This window comes from Condylura cristata, unplaced genomic scaffold (genome assembly GCF_000260355.1).
Source record: "Condylura cristata isolate star-nosed mole 26May11 unplaced genomic scaffold, ConCri1.0 scaffold00024, whole genome shotgun sequence".
Taxonomy (NCBI): Eukaryota; Metazoa; Chordata; class Mammalia; order Eulipotyphla; family Talpidae; genus Condylura; species Condylura cristata.
In genome coordinates, this window is record NW_004567125.1 from 21,763,696 (window position 1) to 21,788,570 (window position 24,875).

General features: G+C 35.2%; 1 protein-coding gene across 6 annotated transcripts in view; it reads left to right on the forward strand.

Annotated features, from left to right (window-relative positions):
• The window catches only part of RASAL2 (RAS protein activator like 2), a 307,801-nt gene that overhangs the window by 137,501 nt on the left and 145,425 nt on the right, over positions 1 to 24,875 (forward strand). For all 6 annotated transcript variants that reach the window (XM_012729032.1, XM_012729034.1, XM_012729033.1 and 3 more), the window contains exons 2-3: positions 9,967 to 10,094; positions 23,480 to 23,606. In XM_012729032.1, coding sequence (XP_012584486.1) covers positions 9,967 to 10,094; positions 23,480 to 23,606 — 255 coding nt within the window. The remainder of the gene's footprint in view (positions 1 to 9,966; positions 10,095 to 23,479; positions 23,607 to 24,875) is intronic.

Below are 24,875 nucleotides of genomic sequence, written 5' to 3' on the forward strand. Positions count from 1 at the left end.
CCACACTTGAAACTTTTTCATTTTAGATACTCTGTTGGGCATAGAGTGATATTTCACTATGGTTTCATTTATATTTTCCTGATGATTAATGAAGGTGAACACCTTTTTACATGTTAAATGGACATTTGGGTATTCTTTATTATGAAGTGGTTAAGTTTTATGCCAATGTTTTTCAAATAAGTTTTCTACCCTTTTCTTAATAGAATTGTTTTTTTCCTCACCCTTGTCCCCTTTTACTAAGACAAGAAGTCATGACTCTTCTAGCTTTTTATGTTTGCATTTCTTAGTGCTAAATAGTATGCAAATACCTCTACTGGTTTTTTTCCCATTGATTTTATTTCTTTCTTAAATATTTTGATTATGGTATATGAGCATTTACCATTTATACAGTAATCATCATCCCAGCTTCCTCATCAGAGTAGTATTTTTTTTTTAGATCAGTCTTCAAAAAAAAAATCAGTGTTCAGTTGGTTACATTACTATGCCTTTTATACATCAGTTGTGATTGAATAGCATTTTCTATCTTCTTGTCCCTTTTTTTGAGGTCTTGTTTTTTCATTTGTTTAAATTTTTTTGTGTTTATGATTTATTCTTCCATTGTCTTACAGCCCAGTAGTCAAAGTCAATAATAGCAAACAATTAACAGAGACAGCCTTATTTCACTTTATTTTTTTCTTGGATCATACTTCTTGCCACCACTAATCTTATATTTAGCTATTACCTGAATAGCTGTCATCCGAGTTCCCTTTACTGTCGTTCTTGGAATTCCCTTTACCTTTCCTTTCGATTGAATTCCCTGTTTTTAGGATCTTAAGTCATCCTTTCTTTTTATTTACATCCTTAGTTCATTTAGATAAATGCTCCAGTAATTTCAAAAGATGGTACAGCCTTCAGCATGACAATCCCTTTTAGTCTCACTGGTATAATCTGAACTGCTTATATCCATTGTATAATTAGCAGCCTCCTATTTCTTTTCATCATTTTCAATATTTTTTTGTTGGTGTCCTGCTGTTTCTTTCTTGCTTTTTTGGTTTGCTATTATGAATTGAATGTTTGTGTATACCCCCAATTACCCCCATTACTTTATGTTAGTGCTCTATGTACCAAATCTAACTCTGTCTTGGCAATAGCACCTGTGAAAGGTGATAATTATTAAATGGGTTCACAACTTTAGGCCTAGTGTATTACTGAGGGAAACACATAGTTTCATATTTCTTACTTAAAACCATTTGTAAGGTTAGCAACATGACCTTTAAAAAATTTCTCATGTGGATTATGCTTAAATATTTGTTTACTTCTACCCATCCAGAACTTGGATGTGAAGTATAAACAGTTCTTAATAGGAAGACAATGAAAGGCTATTAATACTCTTCATATCACTTAGCAGCCAGTGGACACATTTATTTCAGCTCCCAAAAAGCACTATTTTCCTTTGGGTCAAGAAAATAAGTATCTTCAGGAACGTTTATATGAAATAGTAAGTCATTTTCTCAAGCTCCTTCATCTTTTCCTTGTAGGCAGCATATTGAGATTCTCTCCCAAAGATTCTGTCCCGTCATGTTAATGTTGAAGCTAAGTTCCCCCACAAAGATCAAGCAGTACAAGTCATGATTTGAGAAACAGCACAGAAAAGGATGAGATTTAAAGGGTTGATGGGACTATCATAACCATGATGGACAGCAGTGGTTCCTATTAAATGAATGGTCACCCATACCCAAAATAAAATGTGATCACATAAAATATGATTCCAGCGGACAATCCAGTTCCAAGAATTACTGTTTCCAGCGGATATGCATGTTCTGCCTCTAACTCAAGTGGAGCCTGAACTTTATAACGCATTTCATGAATATATTTGTATATATTTTTTGTGGTATGAGTTTATACATGAAAAAGGTTCCAGGTAGTCCCAATTATGGCACGGAAAAAGTATCATGCCAAAAGCATGCACCCTCTTGGCATTCTTCCTCTATCTTATGGAATAATGAAATATTCTGTAAAGTAACAAGTTCCACAAGTTAGGGGAGGTTGGATACCAAACTAAAAAGCAGTACTTTAAGAATAAAAAACAAATGCCCCTATGAAATATCAGTGATTCCCATGTTGCAATAGGACTTTGTATAATTGTTCAACTTATAGTTCCAAATATTTCTAAACTGTTCTTGCATAAGATTCTTAGGAAAAGTGAATCTGCACGTATCATAGCCAGAAATGCAGAACTAAAGGCGCTGACATATTCATTCATTGCCTTTTTTTCAAGTCTTGGTAGACAGCCATATGATTCTGGGTGAACCATCAGGAATAGAGGATCTTTGGCACACAAACTTGGGAAGGTGTGGATGCCTTAGAGTTTGCCCTTCCTGGCTCAAGAATGGAAGCTAGAAAGCTAAGCTAAGCCAGTCTTAAGGTCTCTATATAATCCTGACCCTGACTGTTTTGTCAGCCACCTAATGCTTCACTTGGCTCTTTGCTCTCTACATTAGCCATAGGGGCAGCCCTCTGAGATAGTTGGAGGAACAGAACCACTTCCTTAAGGATTTTTGGGCCTGTGATTTTATTTGCCTAAAATACTAATACTGATGCTGATGCAAATTTCTCTCCACCGCTAACCATGGTTGCAGCTGTAGTAATGTCCCGACTATAGTCTGTTGCTGTTATTATATGCTCTCACAGTACCCTTACTTTTTATAGTGTTTATAATTGTTGAAATTAATTGTAGAGTATTCAACCTTGATACTTAGTTTAAGTTCCCTAACTTTTCTGAGTTGCGTCTATCTTGTTTCCTGTTAAATTTTATCACCAGGGTTTACTATAGTGCTTTATAGACTATTTCATGCAAAACAAGAAGTTTTATTGATATTCTAGAAAAACATCTTAGTTCATAATAATAATAAGATAATTGTGCTATACATGTCACTTTGAGCAGATCATTTTTTTTTTTATCTCCAGCCCTCATTTTATTGAGCTATGAATTGAGGGAAGTGTGATTACTGACCTTTTAAGGTATCATTCAAGTCTGATTTGTTTCCCAAACAATTCCCCCCTCTTCCTGTGCTGTGCATTTTTCTGCTGACCTATGATTTTTTATTTCTTCACCTAAATCATCATTATTTGCTTCCCCTGTTCATTCTTTCCTCTCCACTGTCTGTAATGTGATTATATCCCTTGATATTTGAACTCTCCATGATCAAGTACTTGCAATAGTAACTTGGAAAATTTTCACCTAAAATTGATTATTCAAATTGAATTATCACTGAAAGAAACTGTCTTGTATATTCCTGCCAAAAGCTAAAAATTGCATATGAATCTAAGCAAGAAAATATTGAGTAAATTCTCATCCTTTGTCAGTAATTTACCTGATGGCATTGTGTTTCAAGCATAAATATCTTTTAATTTTATGGAAAAGCCTGTGAAAAGTAGGTGAGCCTAGAAAGAACAGAAAAACTCTTACATAAGGAGGAAAGATGGACATGATAAAGGCTAGTGAGAAATAAAAAAACAAATTTTACACGTCTCCATGTACTATGCATGTGATTTTTATCTATTTATGTGAAAAAATAAAATTATGATAGGGTACATTTTAGAAACCATTATTAGCTAATTTTACTTTGTTAAATGTTGTTTGCATTCTTTATATACCTTTCACAGATTGTTGTTTATTTACCTTACATTGCTTATTTGCAGTATAAAATGAAATGTAACTGTTCTCTGATACTGTATACTACTCACATGTACTTACTAATAATTTTGTGAAATATTAGTGATTTTTATATGTTTACTTTTAGCTGCTTATTGTTTGACAGGTTGTGTTTAGGGCTTTAAGGATACTTACTATATTTGGGAGAATCAACTGGAAAATAGATGTGAACCAAATTGTTCTTTTTCCACTTAAACTATTAATGTAGTCTCCTATTATATTTTGTCATCCAGCATAAATTCAGTGGTGGATTAGGTTTGCAGAAGAGGTGCATTTGTTGTTTTGAAGAGAAAAAGCTAAATGCTTCCTTTTACTGCATTGTAGCCTCATATTATAGGTGTTTTTTCCCTCCCACACATTTGAGGTCAGTAGTTTTTGATGAAAAGAAAGGTTTTTCCTTTTACTGTAAGTCAGCTAAGCTGTGCTAGGATCAAGCTGCTTGAATTGAATTGTCTGGTAGGATCCCTTACAGAAACATTATCTTCTTGATAGTTTTTGCTTCATGTTTAGTGATTTATAATTCAAGCACATCACAATTTAGAAAAATATGTATTTTTAGCTCTGTATTGTTTTCCAGCTGATTCTGTTGGGAGAGAGAGAGCTACTAAAGATTTTTAGTACTGTCAAACCTTTAACAATTTTTATTCTTATATGGTGCCTTTTCGTGCTCTCTTAGGTAGAGCAATACCCAGTATTTGTTGTATAACAAATTGCTAAAAACCTCAGAAACTGATTTCTCAATAGAGGTAAACTACTTTTACATCTCTTTAGAAGCTATAATTCCCCACAACAGTTGCCCTTAATGGAAAATGATGAGATTCAATTAAAAGAGGCTGGCATGGGGGTATATTAATAAAGGAAGAGGTACTAAATATAATGAAAGGAATGAATACTAAATGGTGTTTAAGATGAATTCTTAGTGTAGTGCATTCTTCTTTCAGTAACAAGAACACAAGACACCTAAATGATAATTGAGTTTTAATCATTTACATACTGTCTGACTGTTTTAAGGAGCAGACTAGTAGTATTTTCTTACATTTTACTATATTAACATAATCACTAAGAAAAACTTGCATATTTTACTTTTTTTTCCTTCCCAGGAATAGAACATAAATTACTTTATTTTGAATACTTTGTATTTTTCTGTTTAGATAGGAGTATGTACTGTAGATATGAGTGGTCTGTTGAATTGAAGAGCAGGCTGTGATTGACTGCCACCTGTCATCTGTAAGCTGCGACATCCATAACATCACATTCAGTTACCCAAGCTGTCCAGTTACTTAAGCAATGCATGTAGAATATGGGGATTTGGGGACTTTTTACTTTATTGCATTTCTACAAAGCAGAAGAAAACTATATTACTTACTCTTTTCATTTCATGGCACATATGATCAGGTGCAGTGTAGATAATCAGTGAGGTGGAGAAACACGATAGACACATCACAGGAGTCATTTCTCATTCTGGCCACTTTCTTAAAAAATACTTAGGTAATAACATCAAACTAAAATTAAATCTACTGCAAAGAGAAGTGTTGCTTGCCTTTATCAAAGATTTCATTGTCTATTATAAATAAATCATGCCTTCGAGGATCTTACTGCTCAGTTATGAGATAATTCACTCAATTGGCCCTGTGATGGAGCTGTCTTAAAATTCTTACACTTAGGTCCTGGTGTTACTGAGACTGAGAAGGTGGCAACAAAGGGAGTCTTAGTAGACCTTACACCAAAGGAAGTTACAAGCATACCTTGTATAATTGTGCTTTGCTTTATTATACTGCACAGATACCGTGATTTTTACAAACTGAAGGTTTGTGACAGCCCAAATTAAGAAAGTTTTATCAATACCATTTTTCTACCAGCAGGTGCTCACTTCATGTTTCTGTGTCATATTTTGTTTTAATTTCACAATATTTCAAACTTTTTCACTATTATATCTGTTTTGATGATCTGTGATCGAGAGCTTTGATGCTACTATTGTAATTGTTTAGGGTACTGCAAACTGCACCCACGTTGATGATGAAATGTATGTGTTCTGACTACCTCACCAACCAGTTAGTTTCCTCCATCTCTCTTCCTCTCCTCACACCTGCGTATTCAATGAAACACAACAAAATCGAAATTAGGTCAGTTAATGACCCTACAGTGACCTCTACGTGTTCAAGGGCACTTTAAATCAATAATTAAAATGATTAAACTTAGGAAAACCTATCAAAGCTAAGATACATGTTTTGTGCCAGTTAGCCAGATGTGACTGCAAAAGGAAAGTTTTGCACAGTATACTCAACCTGAATCTAAATACAAGAGGATGATATATTTCCTAAAAAGAGGAACTTTTTTTTTTAACTGCATTGACCTTTGCCCTGATGATGCAGAAGTAATTATTAGTGAAACTACCGATGCAGTAGCAGCAATCATGGCATTCTTCTCAGTCCATACAGGAAAGAGAAAATACCCAGTTTTACTTAATAATAGTCTTGAGAACTCAACAAAAGTCCTTAAATTTATGAAATCTCAACCCTCCAGCTCACATCTTTTTAACATTCTGTGTGATGACATGAGCAGTATATTTAAGCTGCATACTGAAGTGTGATGGTTATCATAACTGGAAACATTTGTACAAATTGAGTTGTGAGTTGGCTTGCCACTTGTTCTGAATAAAACATTATTTTTACTCAAAAGAACAACTAAAAGACAACTGGGGTGTAGCCAGAAGTGCAAGCTGTGAGAGGATTCACCAGAGACAGAGTGGGGAGTAGACCAGGTGTATCTACTGAACTGCACTGCTGAGGGGAGCAGTGGGTGAGCCAAGGAGAGGTCTGCTGCACCATGTGGGTTCGTATCCTGGCCTGGGATTGAATGCATGCTGCAGTGGCCGGTGATTGCTTGAGCCTGAGACTTTAAGCCCTGAGCCATCAGGAAAGCTCATGAATGTGATTTATTGATGTTATACAAAAGGTGTAGAATATAGAAGGTGACCATTAAGTGAACCAATATTTTCTAATGATTATACATAATGTACAAACTCATGGATATGGGTACAAGTCCATTCAAGAGACAGTCATTTGTAATGTTACAGTGTAAAAAAAAAAAAAGTTTTCATGGACATGGTGGCAGAATATAGTTTTTATTCACTTTTTAAAAACAACTGATTCTCAGATTTTAGTACAGTACTTAAAAAAGGATCCACAATTATCTAAAAAAGCCATTTAAATCCACTTCCCTTTCCCAACTATCATATCTGTGTAAGTCCAGATTTTCTTCATGTACTTCAATCAAAACAACATAAAGCAATCAATTGAATGTTGAAACAGATGTAAAAACCCAGCTGTCTTCTATTCAACCAAACTTTAAAAAGATTTACAAAATTTCAAACTGTATCTTTCCTCTCACATTTTTGTTTTGGAAAATAATTACATTTCACTAAAAATGTGTTATTTACATTAACATGAAATAAGGGCATTATTGAATTTAAGAATTTCTGTTTTCATTTCTAATATTGCTAATATTGATAAACATAACCCACATAAACTAAACCTCTAAAAAGTTCATAATAATTTTAAGAACTCCCCCCAAAATGAAAATTTCTAGTCTGAATTCATTAGTATCCAATCTTAGAAAAGTGCTTTGAGTAGAGTCGCTCTCTTTTTTAGTGTCTATAAAAATTGTTCAACATTTGTAACAAGACCAGTACCCAACTTTGCTAATAAGATTATTTGTAAATTCAACTTATCTTTTTTCTATTGAATGCTAAATATATTTAGAAATCAGAAATTAAAAATACATCAAGAAAGGAAGAAAGAGAGAGGGAGAGAGAAAGCACGAGCATGATTCCATTAGAGAGAAATTGATAGAATTGGTAAGATGAAGTAGGGAAATAATGTGAGCTTATCCTGTTAATACAGTCTTAGTATACAGGTTAATGTACCATTAGATGTCCATTTAGCCTCAGACACCAGGATATAGTAGAATGATTAAGTTAAATCTATGCATTGTTTTAAGAGCTTATCTTTTTACTTAAAGTGTCTTAAACTTCTAACCAGAAGTGCTAAAATGAGAACCAGAATCATGTATTCTAACATCTGTCTTATTTTCTTCCTTGATATATATTCTTATAATGGTTAAAAATTAGCATTAGTAAAACTAAAACTATAAAATTTATAAGAAGGCTTAGACATCATGATGAAACTGGGGCCAAAGCTCAGGTTGGAGAAAGAGAACCTATGAGAGTGACATCATAAGAGAATTACTCACAATCATATAGGGAATGAGAATTTAGACTTTGAAAATTCAGCACTGATGTAGGTTTATATTTTGTTGGGAATTCTGGGTTATGCTATATATAGACTCCTATGTTGTAATTTTTGTGGGCAAAGTATATCAGTATCCTCTTGCTTAGTAGAGATCATAAAATTACTGATTACTATTCAAATTAAATTACAGTGGACAGTTTAGGTCACCCATGGCTAACTTACATAAGATGTTAGTCATTTGAATGAAAACTTGTCTAGGCCACAAAACCACCACATTTCTACATAAAGTAGGTGCATCCCACTCTGTTGAAGTGGCCTTGGAATTTGGGTCTAAAAATAGGCCTACATTGTGGTTAAAATCAAACCCGTTTGTTTGTCTAAATCATGTGGAGAAAATCAGATCTGGCATGACTTTTAAGAATAGGGAAGTGTCTTCTATATATTTCAAAAAAGATTGAGTCAGTTCTTTTATGCATTTTGTGATGATTTTAACTTTTGAAGTATAAAGAAAACTTTAAAATAAGGATGGTTAAAAGACAGGAGATTTGAAAAAAAAAAAAGACAAGAGAGTTGAAAGTGGGAGAGAGAGAGTTGGTGTGAATAGAGAAACTCTAGATGGAGCAGGTACTGCCGTGCATAGACGCAGAAAATTAAGGAAGTAAAAGGACAAACCGTGAACGTTTATAAGCTGTACAGTTAAACCCCAATAACTGTTTTTGCTTCTTAGGATTTGAATTGTTGTGAGGCCATTGATAACTTCCCCAAACATGCAGAGAGTAAGTTGAGATAGACTTGTAGAGAGCCCAGGAAGGTAAGCCAGAAGGAGCACTGAACATCAGGCACTGTCGAGAATGTAAGATGGAAACATATACCCACTGCCCTAACCACTAATTTGTTGTTCAAATTCTGTGGAACTTCGCTCAGTATGCATATTTAAGAGGCTATAGTATGAAATACCTAGGAAACTACTTGAATACCTATCAGGGATGCCTATCATCCTGTGATTAAAAAGCCTATAGAAAGCAAGAATAATTTAATAGATAAATATTCTTATTTATGTTTTATAGTTCTTCTACCCTCATAGTGCTTACTTTTTAATTTTTTCAGTTTGAGGTTCTCCTTTAGCACAGTAACTAAGTAGTAATAAAAAATGCATCAGAAATAATCCCTGCTATTTATTCTGGAGAGAAATTCATCTTCTTGGCCAAAAGACTTTTAATATATATTGAACTGTCATGGAAATCTTATTTAATGGCTGTAATGTGTACTCATCTTTGAGATAGTGTTCCAAGTTGTACAACAGCCCAGATAAGTGAATAATTCATAACAAAATATTTTTAAGTAAAAAGATAATCATAATTTCCATGGACCCCTGTTTTCTTATACCTTATAGAGAAATGAGACATTTGAGAAGAGTTGAGATATTTTGTTTTGATACTGTGCACCTGTACCTCCAAGAAACAACGATGGTTATCATGTCTTTGGATCCCTTTCAGGAAATACTTTCTATGTTTTTAAGATCTTACTGGCCTCTAGTGGTAATATAATGAATGCTACAGTTTAAACATTTCTAATTATATGAGTCACAAGAAAAAGACATTTTGAAGGCATAGGTTGTCAGTAATTTCCTTTTCTCTGTTCTGGTTCAACATTATAAATACCTTCCTCCAAAAGACTAGAAGCTGTATCTTTTCCTTTTATCTCTGAGTCATCTATACTACTTTATTTTGAATGATGCTGGTTAACTATAAATTGACCTCCCATCATTTTAGTGTATATGAAGTGGTGATTACTGAGTCAAGTTTGTGCTAACAAGAGTGTTTCAGCCCTCTTTTCTACAGACCATAGGACCAGTTTTTCCTGTGTATATAACAGCATTTATTTCCTTACAAGGAAGTTAAATTTATCCTTGAGAGTCACTGTTAGATTTAGGTCTTTATTTAAGTCATATCTTACATTTAAAATACTAGTTTGCTAAGCATCAGAATGATTGTGCCTTTGTTTTTCTCATTTGTTACACAGATGTGAAAGGGCCACCCACCCATCGTCTGTCTTGTGGCCAATCACCCTACACTGAGACAACAACATGGGAGCGGAAGTATTGCATACTCACAGACAGCCAGTTGGTGTTGCTCAACAAAGAGAAGGAGGTGAGATAGATATCACTGGGAAAAGCTACTATTTTTCTGACCAAATTCTTGAGAAATAATCTAGTTTTTGTTTCTAGTTTCTAGTTTTCATATCACATTTATGAAAGTGGGAACTTTGGGAATGATAAATTATAGGTAAATCTGAAGAGGTCCTAATGTAATAATGATAGGCAGTGAAGGTGTTCATTCAACAAGGTGGGACAGATTTCACGGAGGAATAGTGTAAGTGATGTTGAGTAATTTGGAATGAGAGTTGATTGAGGTTGTGTTGACTTGGCCTCCAAAATAGCCCAGAAGTGTTACCGGGCAACCCAGTGTGATTTCGGTTGCCTGTCTGTAGATCCTCACCTGTGCGCTCAAGACAACTGCAGGCACACACAAAAAAGGTAAATAATGGGTTTATTTACAAGGGAAAAATAAAAGGAAAGGAACAACCCAGGGAAAGAGAGAGGGAGAAACAAGTTAACTAATGTGTCCTACTAGTTCTGCTGACCTGGAACCCCAGTAGTAAAATGAAAGCTGATCAAAAGCCAAGTGACCAGCTGCCAGCCTTGAGACTGAGAGAGAGAGGCATCACAGCCCTACATGTCCATCTTTATATCCAAAACCCCAAAATGACTGCTTAACTCAGCCCTGGAATCCTAGCAGTCCTCCCTTTGGTGTTGCTGGGATTTGTAGTTTAAACAAACATGGCTGCTTACCTCTGCCCTCAGGTCCTAGAAGTCCTCCCTTTGGTGTTGCTGGGATTCATAGTTTCAGTGTCTGGAGTGGGGGTGGAGTCAACAAAACCTGTATCTATAGAGTTCATTCAAGACATCCTTTCCTTCTAATAGAAGGACTATCATTCCTTGAAAATAACAAATGGGCACAGACATTGAGTTATTAAAAGAGATAAGGAGGGAATACTTATAGAGGTGTGAACTGAATAATGGGCCTACCAGTGAGAGTGCTGAAGTTCCCAGGAACAAGCCACACCAGAAAGTGGCTCTACCTTAGCTAGAACTTTAGGGAAAGGAAAGGGAACAATGGTTCTGGAAGACAGAGAATTGAAGTTGCATGAGAGGGCTGTAGGACAAAAGTCATGTTTATATACATAAATTACAACCTCTACCCAAACAAAAATGACTAGTAAACAGGAAGCAAGAAAAAAAATCAATGCTCTAACATTTTTCTCCTGTCTTATTATTTCTTACCAATATTATCTACTGATTAAACCTAATGTGAAGCCAGTGGGAAAATTGCTCTTGATGTGTTTTGTAAATATTTGTGTTCTGAAATACATAAAAAGGGAGAGAAGGGCAGAAAGAAAGTGAATGATCTAGGGAGACACAGGAAGTAATAAGCATAGACATCTAATAAGTCACTTTCTGTCTCTGTAAATTTAATGGTTCTTGAACACAACACTCTTAGTATTTTACTCTTCAAACACTTGTACAGATAGTGCTTTAGAATAATCTATTTGCTTATTGGTGTTTATCAGATAGTTGAAATTGTTCTGATTTGATTGAGCCATAAAACCATCCTCCTTCTAGCCACCCCAACATAAAAAAAGATAGTGCCAATGATATTGACAAAGCAGAGGAATAATGGGAGAGAAGGAGGAGCAACAACAACTCAACAAAGGAGAAATACTAATACCCACTAAATATATGTGAATAACTAGAAAGTTGTAGGTAGAATATCAATTCGGTAAGTAATCCCTCTTGAAAAGTAGTTGGAAACAAAGCATTAAAAAGGAAATATTTATATTTCTCAATTTTCCTCTGTGGATCCTGGCTCCCTTTTCTCACTTTTTTCTTAACCGCTTTTATTTTCTCTTCCTAATCTTACTCAGTATTTTTTAATATGATAAAATCAAGGGATAACAATAAAACAATTTCAGTTCTCTTTCTAATAGCAGTTCGTATTTCCTCAGCCTAGCTAAAGTGCCCTCTGTGAAGAACTTGCTTAGTTTTTTTCTACAGTCATTGAAGAATGTCCCATGAGGTAAAGGAATAAAACAAATTAACAAACAAAACAAAATAAAGCAGACTTTTAGGCTGTAAGAACAAAATGGTGATTACCAAAGGGAAGGTAAATCTGTAAATGGGTAAATCTGGTAAGGGAATCAGTCACAGAGTAGAGGATAGACTCATAATGCAGTCTATTCAGTGTTTAGTTGCAACACTGTACACCTGAAACTTGTATAATGTTATAAACCAATACTACTTTAATGAAAATTTTAAAAAGAAAAATGTTCATTGTCATCTCTTTGCATGTGATACTTTTCCAATATTTTAATATTAAACTTAATTTTACTAAAATATGTTTAATAAAAGCCAGCTTTGGGGGGGATATTCTACATATTACTATGTTTCTATTAAGTAGTAGACGTAGTATGAATATTAAAGATTTCTAATCATCCAATTTGAATTAAAAAGATTAAAATGCTCATTTTAACCAACTTAACCTGTCAGCCATCTTTTATCAGAGCTATTAATAAGGAACAATATTGAAGAGGTCATTTGCTGTCTTTTTGCCCATACCTACATTTTCAGTTTAGTACTATATAGAATGAAATAGCCTAAGGTAGCTAATAGGTGAAAACTATGCCTTATCTAGAACCAAGTTATAAACCATTGTTTAAATACTGCTGACTTCTATGCCTGGTCCCCCTTTTTTCTCATAAAATAAAAGCCTGTGGTTAATAATTTTATGTGGCAGTATCTTGGGTAATTTTTTTTTTTAAATGAGAATTTGCATCTTACCTAAAATCCTGTCAAATAATGACTATTTTCTCTGGTGACCCTCATACCATGCTACCTATAGAAGATGTTCTTTTCCTCTTATACTGCTTCACGTCTAATCTTCTTTGTTTTCTTTAAAAGGCCCAAATTCTGAAACTTATGTTGTAATCATCTTCCAACTGTCAGTTACTCCTTACATTTTATTGATTGAGCTCTGGTTCATTATATTGTCTCTTTAGGGAATACACTTTACCCTTAATACAATGTCTACAAAGATGGATTTCTTAATTCACTGACTCTCAATTCCTTGAGCTCCTTGCCTCCATGGATCTTTACCTCTACCCTGACACAACTTCATATTCTTAATTACAGGCATTCTCTCAGTCTCCACCTATCTTTTTAACTTGTCCATTATTCCAAAAGCGCCAACCTTTTTTGGACCTATCCCTCTATCCTATTACCTCTTCTGTCCCTTATACAACTGATGTCCTTCCTCTCTTCCCTCTTTACTCCATCTGAATTGAAAGGTCAATTCTTCTACTTACTGCATTCTCTATACTATATATTTGCCGTTCTCTTGCTTTATCATAATCACTTGGAAATGTGACACTTCAGTTAAATCTCACTCCTCCTCTCTCCAGCCCTTCCTTCATTCAGCATTACTTTTCTGGGAGGTCGGGGGTGAGCAGAAATCTCTCCCCCATGCTGATATGTCTCTAATTTAATGGCTGCAACTCTCATGTGAACCCTTAACGCTTGACCATGATCAAATATTCCCATACCATTTATGGTGCCACTGTCTTAAGCTAGTGGTTCACAAGTTATGGATAGTAAAATATTAGTCATGCTCCTACTTCATCACACACACAATTTTTTTATTAAGAAAAATGAAACAAAATCTATAAGCTCAACTTTTTAATCATTAGATATGACAAATTACAATTTGGTATACACACACAGCATAACATAAGAAATGAAGGAATAAAATTGCAAACCCAGTATGTGTTCATTGAAAGCAGAACTCTCAATATCCTTTCTTTAAATTGTTTATTGCACACCACTAACAAAACTTTTGCAGAGCATTGTAAGACTTGAGTAACACAGTTTACAGTGGTTTCTATGATGATTTTTTCACCTCTTCTTTATTCTAATGTCTTTTCTATTATCCTCACACTAAAACTAATCAATTACTTAGCTTCTTATTTCACTGAGGAAGTTAAGCACTTAAAGAACTTCTGTATATTCCATGGTCTACTCATCCATCAGCAAATTTTTTGAGTATATCCTGATTTCCTTCCTTCAACTATGGAGAAACTGTCCACACTCTGATGGTATCATCTTCCCTTATGCTTGAGTAACCTTGTGTTGTTTTTGTTGTTGTTTACCTTGGCCCCTAAGTGTACAAAATCCTAGGTGTGTAGTGGATATTCCATCTAGTTTTACGTAAGTATACGCTGTAATGTTCTCACAGCAACCAAATCCCCAACAATGCATTTCTTAACATATATTCCTCTCTTTAAGTGGCATGTGGCTGTACTTGTGACTTATTCAAGTATGTGTCACTAGTAATTCTCCCTTACTTCTCGACATCTTTAGTTATTTACTAGATCATTTCCATAAGCACAGTGTTGTTTCTTCTCTTTTAAGAAAAAACATAAGTATTTACCAGCTTCACTTCTACTTTATTACCAGCTCTTTTTTTGCTTCCCTTAAAGGTCAGAATTTATAAAACCGCTAAACTTGCTGTTTATAATTTGTCCCCTGTCATTCTCTCTTAAATCTATTGCTGTCAGACTCTTACCCACACCACTCTGCCAAAATTACTATGGTTAAACTCACTGGTGACCTCATATTGCTAAATTCATTGGTCAGTTTTTAGTTATCATCATACTTAGTCTTTTAGTGGCATTCAGTACAGCTGATGGCTCATTCTTTCTACTAGAAACAGTCTTATTGAGTGACTTCCATGATACCATATTATCTTAGTTTTCCTGCTGCATCTGGCAGTTCATTCAGAGTTGTTTTTGCAGATTTTCTTCTCCCCAAATTATAGCATGGTAGTGTCACAGAGTCCAGGCTTTATGTGTCACTTCTTTAGGAATCTCATCCAATCATAATTTTAAATACTGATACTTCCTGATTTTGTATCTCATGCTAATACTTACCTATTTGCCAAACTCATATACCTATCTGCCCATTTCATAGTTTTAATTGGATATATCATAGTCATCTCCTACATGTCTTCTACTTAGCCCCAAATCTTCCCTCCCAAACCTGCCGCAAGTCATCCTCCTTAATGATCACTTCATCCTTCTAATTTTGAAAGGCCAAAAATTTCTCCTTATTGTGTTTCCTCTATTCTGGCTTCATCACTGTTCTTGATCACATTGACATGTTTTTGCCTCAAAACTTTGGCCTGGCACATCTTAAAACAACTAACAACAACAAAGGTTGGCGAGGATGTAGAGGAAAAAGGAACTCACCTAAACTGCTGTTGGGAATGCAAACTAATACAACCACTATGGACAAATGGTTAGGGTTTTCTCAAACTGCTAAAAATGGAGCTTCCATATGACCCAGCAATCCCACTCCTAGGTATCTACACAAAAGACTCAAAAACACTGATTCAACAAGACACCTGCACCCTCATGTTTACTGTTGCTTTATTTACAGTTGGAAAGACATGGAAACAACCCAAATGCCCAAAAGTAGATGACTGGATTAAAAAGGCGTGGTACATATACACAATAGACTATTACTCAGCAACCCAAAAAAATAAACACATGCCTTTTGCAGCAACATAGATGGAGCTGGGAGGGATCATGCTTAGTGAAATAAGCCAGAAAGAAAAGGAAAAATACTGGATGGTTTCACTCACAGCAGGAGTATAAAGGACCAGGGGAGAAAATAATAATAATAACGAACAACTATATACCAGAGACATTTTACAGGGGTGGAGTGGGGAATGGGTTCAAAAATGGTGGGAGGAAGGAAGTGGACAATGGTGATGGAACAGAGGTGATTTGGTGATGTGAAGCCCACAGGGCTTACAACTAAGATGGAAAAAAGGCACAAAATGATGTAAAAATAAACTATTATATTACTTTTAAAAAATCAAATAAATATTAAGAACATTAAAAAAAAAAAACCTTGGCTTAGGCTCTCCCCTCTGTGTGGAACACTCTTCCCTCAGCTATTTGCATAATTTATATTCCCACCTCCTTTAACTCTTCACCTGTTCAATAATGCATACCCTGAATAATCTGTATAAAACTGCAGCCCCCTCCTGATATCTCTAATCAGAGTTTTAGATCTAATTATCTGGCATTATTTTTTTTTCCTATGCCATTTGCAACCTTCTACAATGTTATATAATTTATGATATCTGTTGGCTCTTTTCTCCTACCAGAATGTAAATTGTAGGGCAGAGATTTTTGTCTTTTTTATTCAATGATGAATAGTTCCTAGGACATAAGTAAATTCTCAATAAATATTTGCTGAATAAATTTGGAAAAACCAAGTTAAAAGCTGTGATTTCTGAATATCTCCTTATTATAAGTTTCAGAGGAGTCTCATTTTCTAAGATATGATGGTGAGTCTACTGAGAACATGATTATTAATTCCATAGTTTTCTAAAATGTCAGTCCTTTATTTATTGATCATCTGTTATGTGCAGTATTATGGTTGCAGACTATGAGTTTTGTTGGGGGACAAAAAGGGTAAAATAAATTTATAACCATTTATAACTCGACAGAGGTAATGGTTGTACAATATTGGAAATGTACAAAATGCCATTGAATTGGTGTATTTTATATTATGTGAATTTTACCCTAGTAAATTATTTTTTTTAAGCTTATGATAACATAACCACTAGCATGAGTTATAATCTGAGATGGGAAGTGCCCCCCCCAAAAAAAAAGGTTTTCTGGAGGAATTCATGATTGAGCCATATCTTTAGGGACAAATTAAAGCTCACCTAGCGAAAATGTAGGGAAGAATAGCCCAGTTTTGACTAGGAATAAGAATAAGACTCTGTATAAATCAAGAGATAGGTTATATCTCTTTGACAAACTGCAAATGCTCAGAGTTGATGAAATATGGGAATATAGTTACAGCAAGAAAAGTGATAGCTGGCAGGAATCTAATAATAATGAAGTGCATTGAAGGCCATCTTAAGGAATTTGGTCTTTATTCTGGAAAGAATCTGGACCATGAAAAGGTATTTAACAGGGCAAAGATGTCATCAGATTTGCTTCTTAGAACAGTAATTCTGTTGATAATGTGGAAAACTAAAGGGATTGGAAGGAAAGAGGGTGAGTCAGGATATTACTCAGTAGACCAAATAAGGGGTGATGAGTTTGTTAGAGCATTTCAGTGACTGAGACAGATGTGTTCTACCAGTGTTAAAGTGGAAAAATCAGAATTAAATCTCTAGGAAAATAATATACTTGTTCCCTCAGTGGTAAATTTAATATTGTTAATTTTATTATAGAAAAAGATTACAAATCCATTTTCTAATGGAAGGACCTAAGTATGTTATCATTCTTTTTCCTTTTACCCACACTGTCATTGAGAGTATAATTCTCCCTTGGAATACACTGAACAGTATGGAATTCTCTGAAACAAGGAATTTAAGGCATTACCTACTAAAATTATCTTTAAAAACTGTTTAAATCTTAATCAACTAATCATGTGGGTGTTTATTGCTGTTTTAAAAAGATCAATTAAGAGGGTTCTGTGAGGTTTTAAACTGAACCCATAGCCAGGCACTACTGGAATGTGGGAGGATTATATTAGTCTAATACCACTCATGTATTCAGTATGTGGGATCTCTTAATGCCCTTTCTTAACGCTGCAGTCTTCCTCTCAAAAAAGGCAAAAGTCTGCTCAGGGAATATACATGGGAAGAGTGTTAAATACACCAATTACCAATTGGGAATGTAGCAGAAGGGTAGATCTGGACAGAATGCCGATAGAGAAGCCTGCCAGGAGTATCACCTTGAGAAATGACTCGTTGGTTCAGTAAATTGCTTCATGCAAATTGTGCCAAATAGACATTGCTCTGTGTTATGAAATATGCTCCCCTGCCCGGATGCCAGGAAAGGCCCCAGTTGGATTGGCACCAACCCAGTTCAAAGAGGGCGTAGGAGGCCATTTGAATTCCATTTTGCTTGCAAGAGATAAGACCAAGTAAACTAGAGATTAAGGGATTGAGGGAAATGGTAGAGAAGACAATCATGAACCCTCTGAGGTACAGCCAATATAAAAATATGAAAGAAAGCTGAATTTGTGAGTTTACTTCTTCGGCAAAAACAAGCCATTAAGAAAGGTAAATGTGGCTCCGTTTTTGTTTTTGTTTTTGTTTTTTTCTCATTCAAACTGTGTATTTGGAGTTTTAAAAACTGGTTGCAGGCCCTGGTGGAGCAATGGATTAAAATACAGCACTATGAAGTTATCCCAGCCATTGTAGCATGAGTTAGATCCCCAGCCAGGGGAGTAACCCACATGGCATGGCAGACCTCTCCTGACCCATCCATTGCTCCCCTCAGCAGTGTGTTTCAGTACATCTGCCTGTTCTCCTTCTCACTCTGTCTCTGGTAAATCCTCTCACTACCCCCTCCCCCTCCCACACCTCTGGCCTGCACTCCAGTTCTGTATGTATAAATAAACAAATCTTTAAAATAAATGAATAACCAAAAAGTAAAAACTGGTTGCTAGTGTGGAGGAAGCGGAGTAGTAGTAGTGCACTTTTAAACAAAACATTTTTCTTTTTTTGGAAAGCAGTGTTTACATTCAGATATATTGAAAATAACAGTTAGATGTTGTGCAGACAGCTAAAAACCAACTATTATTTATCCTGGGGTAAACTATCCATGACATATTTCATTCAGAACCACTTTCAGATATATTATCTAACACATTCCTACACGCACATTCACTGTGTTAGGAATTGCAAATAGAACAGTTCTTTCCTCCACACCAAACTTAGTTGGGAAAATAATATATAATGTTAACATGGCATTTGACAAATAGCACCAAAAAATTGGGTAGAATAAAGAAAGATATCCATTTATTCTAAAGAACTGTAGTCTGTGTCACTAAGATGTTGTTGACAGTGGGCAGTTACCATAGGAAACTTAAAAAAGGAAGGCATTTGAGCAAAGATAAATGTTATGAATATTAATCTGTAGGATGTATTGGAAGAGGATGATATAAATATAGGAAGGAGACAGTCCAATTAAGAGGCTACCATTCCTTTGATCAGAAATCTTGAATGGTTTCCCAGTACTCTCTGAATTATGCATATCCTGGTATTAAAGCCTTCACAATGTAGCCATAATATATTTTGGATTTCTATCCCTTTTCTCCCGAGGCTCTAACTAAATTGATTTACTCTATGTTCTAAAACAAAATAAAAGAATTGTATGCTTGCTAACTTATTGGCTGATGTTATGCGTTTTTCTTTGCTTAAAATGGTCTCCATCTCAACTTATCAAATATTCATTCATTTGTGGGATGGAGCTATTTTAAGAGTGGTAGATACAAACTGTTAACTTATGTGAAATTGCTTAGACAGATGAATAATTAGAATTTAATAAAATAAGGATAGTGACAGAAATAGATCTGTTATTGGAACATTAAGGGAGGTACACCTTATCTCTCCCTAAGGGACTGGATAGAGAGGAGATGCCTGGTAGAGGTGATGCCTGTCTTAAGCCTTAGCAAGCAATAAGAGTTCACCTGGCAGGGATAGAATACAAAAGAAAGTAAGGGAAAATATTTTAGTCTGGGAGAACAGTCAAAAGACACTGAATTAACAAATAAAGAATATGGGCCCTCCCTGGTGGCACAGCAGGTTAAAGCACAGCACTGAGAAGCTAAAGCCATTTCAGCATCAGTTCGATCCCGCCCCAGAGGTGACCCACATGGCGTGGCAGACATCTACTGACCCACCTGCTGCTCCCCTCAGCAGTGTGCTTCATCAGTCGGCTTCTCCTGCTCCCCACTCTTTCTCTGGTGAATCCTTTCACTGCCCTGCATCTCTGGCCTGTACCCCAGTTCTGTATGCATAAATAAATAAATCTTTTAAAAAAAAAGTTAAAAAAAAAAATAAAGAATATATTAGGGAAGTGCAAGTAATTTGGTGTACCGAGAATGGACACTCAGTGATCAGACTGTAGGAAATCTGAAATACTGTATTAGGGAGCTTGGACTTACTCTATTAGATAGTAGTTTTAAAACAGTCTCGCAAAAGAGCTGCTGCTTTGTTTGATGCAGAAACCCTTTACAACAGATAAATTCAGAATCACACTCTGGTTCTGTGTAAACAGCTATTATACTGTATTGTTTCAGAAATAATGACAGGGTAAAAACTCTGTACATATTCAGTATAGGCACAACTATTGTAGGCCTGCCCACATAGTATGTATTTTTGATCCATGGTTGGATGTAGAGGGCCAACTGTATATATATCTGTGTTTTTTTAGTAACCTGATTAACTTTTGTTATGTTGTTCTTTCATTGTCATGGATGGTTTAGAACTAACAAAGAAGACTAGGACTTAGAGATCCGGTATGATTTTTGTTATTAGTTTAACTTAGATATCTTAGAACTATTTACTCTTTAATGTGTTCTACTTTCTTCATCTGAAATGCAGTGCAATGAATTAAAGTGCTTGATTCTCCTCTTCTTCCCCCCAGGACAGAAAGGACTTAGGGAGAACAGGTCAGGAAGGTTAAAAAAGAAAAGAAAAGAAAAAATCCCTCTCATGTTTTATAACTTGGAGAACATACAATTTTTAAAGAGAAATTTGGAATAAACAAATAAATATGAACTAGTGAGCTAAATTTTATTAACAATGGATAAGATTATTTTTTTAAAATTGAGTTTCTAAACTTAGCTGATTGTTACGATTTGTGACTTCCAGCTTAGTTTGTTAAAAGATATTTCAGTTATGATCTTTTTAATTTTAACGAGAAGAACAATATTTTAAAAAGTATTTTAGCTAAGCCACAACTACAGTGTAAAATATTCTTAAGAAGGGCCCCCGTTGGCGGGTTAAAGCATAGCACTGAGAAGCTAAAGCCACTTTAGCATCAGTTCGATCCCTGCCCCAGATGTGACCCACATGGCCTGGCAGACTGCTCCTGACCCACCAGCTGCTCCCCTCAGCAGTATACTTCGTCACTTGGCCTGTTCTGCTCCCCACTCTGTCTCTGGCGAAGCCTCTCACCACCGCTGCACCTCTGGCCTGTACCCCAGTTCTGTATGCACAAATAAATAAATCTTTTAAAAAATTATTCTTAAGAAATCCAGGTTTATCTTTGCTTATATCCCAAATCAGAAGTACAATGCTCTAATCTTGAGAACAATACTTTAAATAAAATCATTGATCATATTTTAATTTTTAACAAAAACACAGAATCTACATTAAAAGTTTGAGAAAATAACTATAAGTGAATTTTAGGCCCAAATAAGTTTGCTGTATACTCCTTTTTAGATATGGTATAGAAAAATATATGGCACTAGAAGGCATTTTTTATTTAAATACATAAACTTTATGTATTTCCAAGAAAAGGTCAAGATCATTCCTTCCTAAAATGTAAAAACTAGTTAATATTTTTTCCTGTATGACTTAGGTCTTCATTTTATTAGATAATAGGTATTAGCTATTACTAAACAAGTTACACTTAGCTAGGCTCAATTGTTTTGTTCAAAGACCCAAATATACCCCTATTCATTGCTACAAATAAGGGTTACATTTTGTTTTTCTTACTAGCAAGGATTCATTTAACCTCTTGGTGCTACCTGTTTAAGTAGACATAACATAATTTCCATTCTTAAAGGGATGATGACTTAGATTACTGTTCATAAGGTTTTATATTACAAAGTGCTTTTGGAAGAGTTCAAGTCTTTAGTGATACTGTTATTTGGTCTCCCCCTTTTAGACTTATTTTTCAGAAGTCTGCCTTTTATTTACTTGACATGCAAGAAGTAACCACAATCATGGTAATGAGGAAATAATGGATTTTGGATCTTGTATAGACTGAAAATTTTCAGTCCTTACAGACTTTCGAACATTGCTTTTCAGATTCTTAGTAACACAGAGCACTTCCCTTGCTATCATTTCCTTGACCTCAGTCACAGGCGTCATATTACTGAGCAAAGCAGAAGGCTTATATTAAACCAGTAACCATCTCCCTTTTGATGGATCAGTTAATGTGACGCATGTCTTTGCAATCTGCAATCATTTGAACACACTATTTCTTCTCTCTAAAAAGGGGATGACAATAATCTTCCTCATAATGTCACACATGTAAATTCCTTGGCATTGTACTTAACAAGAACCTAACAAGAACTCAAATTATTGAAATTTCTTGGAATTTGAATATTGACACAAAACTTTTTTTAAAATCACCAAGTAACGTTTTTTTTATGGCCTTCCAACCAGGTTTTTGCACATGTGACAGTGCTTGAATTAATTTGAATAAGATGCTTTTTTCCAAATCAAAGTGACATTGTTTGTAACAATCTTTGTGGCACCAATTTTTGAAGATGTTACCAAACTATTCTCACTTCTCATAAAGTTTACTAGTAATGTGTCATTGTGAAAGTCCTTGTCCTATAAATCTAAATTAGAATGATTTGGCCATTTAGCATTATCAAGGAGAAAAAAGGAACCTTAGAGTCATTCCTTACTCTGATAATGTTTTGAATTGTTGACATTAGAGAGCTTTTGTAGCATTCATAGTTCCCACTCCACATACACAGCACTTGATATGTTCCTCAAATAATGCCAGAAAATTTTCTTAAAGATTTATTTACTTATGCGTGTAAGAACTGCAGGGGGTGAGTAGATTTACCAGAGACAGAGTGGGGAGCAGAACAGGCAAATCAATAAAGTACCCTGCTGAGGGGAGCAGCAGGCAGGACAGGAGAGACCTGCCACACCATGTGTGTTACTTCCCTGACCAGGGATTGAACTCGCGCTACAGTAACTACAGATAGCTTCATAGTGCTGTGCTTTAACCCGTTGTGCCACAAGGGAGGGCATTGAGAAATTTTTTTATAGAATTTTAAAAACTAATCTCAGAGCTGGAAAAAAATATGCCAATTTATGTAAGTAAACACTGAAAATATGTGTGCGTTTTTTAAACTATGTTTGCTTGATTCTTAAATTCAAGAAAACTTGTCTAGCTTTGCTCCTTTTATCTAACACCTTACTTCTGGTCAACTTTTCCTCCAGTTTTCCTTGTTGAGCATTAAGCAGAATCAGAATTGGTGAACTGTTTTCCTTGTTGAGCATTAAGCAGAATCAGAATTGGTGAACTGTTTCTGATGTAGATGAATCTTTGGTTTGCGTGGGTATTTTGTTTTGCTTTCCGAGTTTCCAGAGCACAGGTACACACCTGGATATGATTTGTACATATTTCATGTAAGCTAATTTACTTACTCACCATTCTTGATCTTTCCGTTTTCTTTTTAACGAAAAACTTCCTCAAAGGGTGTGGCATTACCTGAATGTTGCACTTTGTCTACATTTCTTCTTTGCTCTGATGATTATAAGCTCCGGCCTTCCTTAACTGAAAGCAGCATTCAGTCAGAAAATAAAGATGATGAGCTCGCTGTTAACTTTCATTTTGTCCTTTGGTTGACTAGATACCTGTGGAGGGAGGACAGGAGCAGCAGACAGATTCCACCAAAGGGCGATGCCTGCGGAGAACTGTGAGTGTCCCTTCCGAGGGTCAGTTTCCTGAGTACCCACCAGAGGGCGCTGCTAAACTGGGTAAGCTAATAAAAGGAAAGAAATCTCTTAACTTTTGTCTGGTAATTTATGGACTTGCTATTGAGTGTCAAAGTACAAGAAGACATCCTGCATTTCCTGTTAAGTAAGCCTGTTGAAATGTGACATGTTAACCAAGAGTTAAAGGCCATTAAAACTGTCTATTATAGAAACCAAGTGGCAACAAAGTTATTTTCTGGACATAGAATTGATTTCTGGTTTTAGACAAGTTGGAGAATGTACTGTTTATAAGTTTTCTGCTCACTTCTAAATTTGAAAGAGCATTAACTGATTTTGTTGAAGCACTGAGAACCAGTGTCTCTAGAAACATAGTACTGAGTGGTTTGGATATGTCCTACTCACACAGTTGCTGAGGCTGTCTTTATGACGTAATGTCAGTTGAGCTAATTTATCTGAGCTAATTTTGCACATAAGTTGTATATACTGTAGATGGAGTGGGTGACAGAAGAGAGAAATAAAAGTGATCCCCACTTGAGTTGTTCTTTATGAAAGAATTACCACCAATATCCATTTTTCTATCTTTGGTGTTTTCATGCTTACCAGTGGATAGTTGGATAATCAGACCTGTCAGATAATTTTTAATGGAACATAAGATTAAGTAAAATAATATCAGAATCTGAGAAGAAGGCAGTGCTTGGTGCTTTATAGTAGTATTTGCCTAGCTTGGTAAACCTAGGTGTTTAGTCGTAGACATCTGGCAAGTAGATGAAACAGAATCATTGTCTTTGTGGTGGTCATATGGGTAATTCTGTGATTTGTGTTGTACTTTGGAAAATCAGATTTTGGTTTGTTTGTTAGCCTTTCTTTATTTTTTTTCATTGTCTAAATGGATTTCAGAACTCATCAAAATTTGAGTCCTTTAGTTCTCTTTCTATCCTGTAACAGTTGTTGCTTTTCTAGAAATAAATCAGGTTAGCAAACAATTTTCTCTAAGGTGCTATACTTGGAGAAGTCATATTTTCCACTCACTTTATTTCCACAGTACTTCTTTAGCATATGGTGAAACCAACTTAGGTGTGAGCCTAAGTTAATATTGCAAACCTGTCTGGGTGTGACCATATTGTTGCCTATTTATATTTTGCAGACAAAGTTTGTGTGAATTATACTGGTTCAGAGTCACTTCTTTTAACTGGTTTGCTGTAATTATTAGTAGTGTTAGTTGATGTTGTATTTGCTGCTTCCTTACAAAGCTTTGACCCATAAGTAAGTTGATTTTGAAGTATAGTTTGAAAAATTATTACAATGTGATAG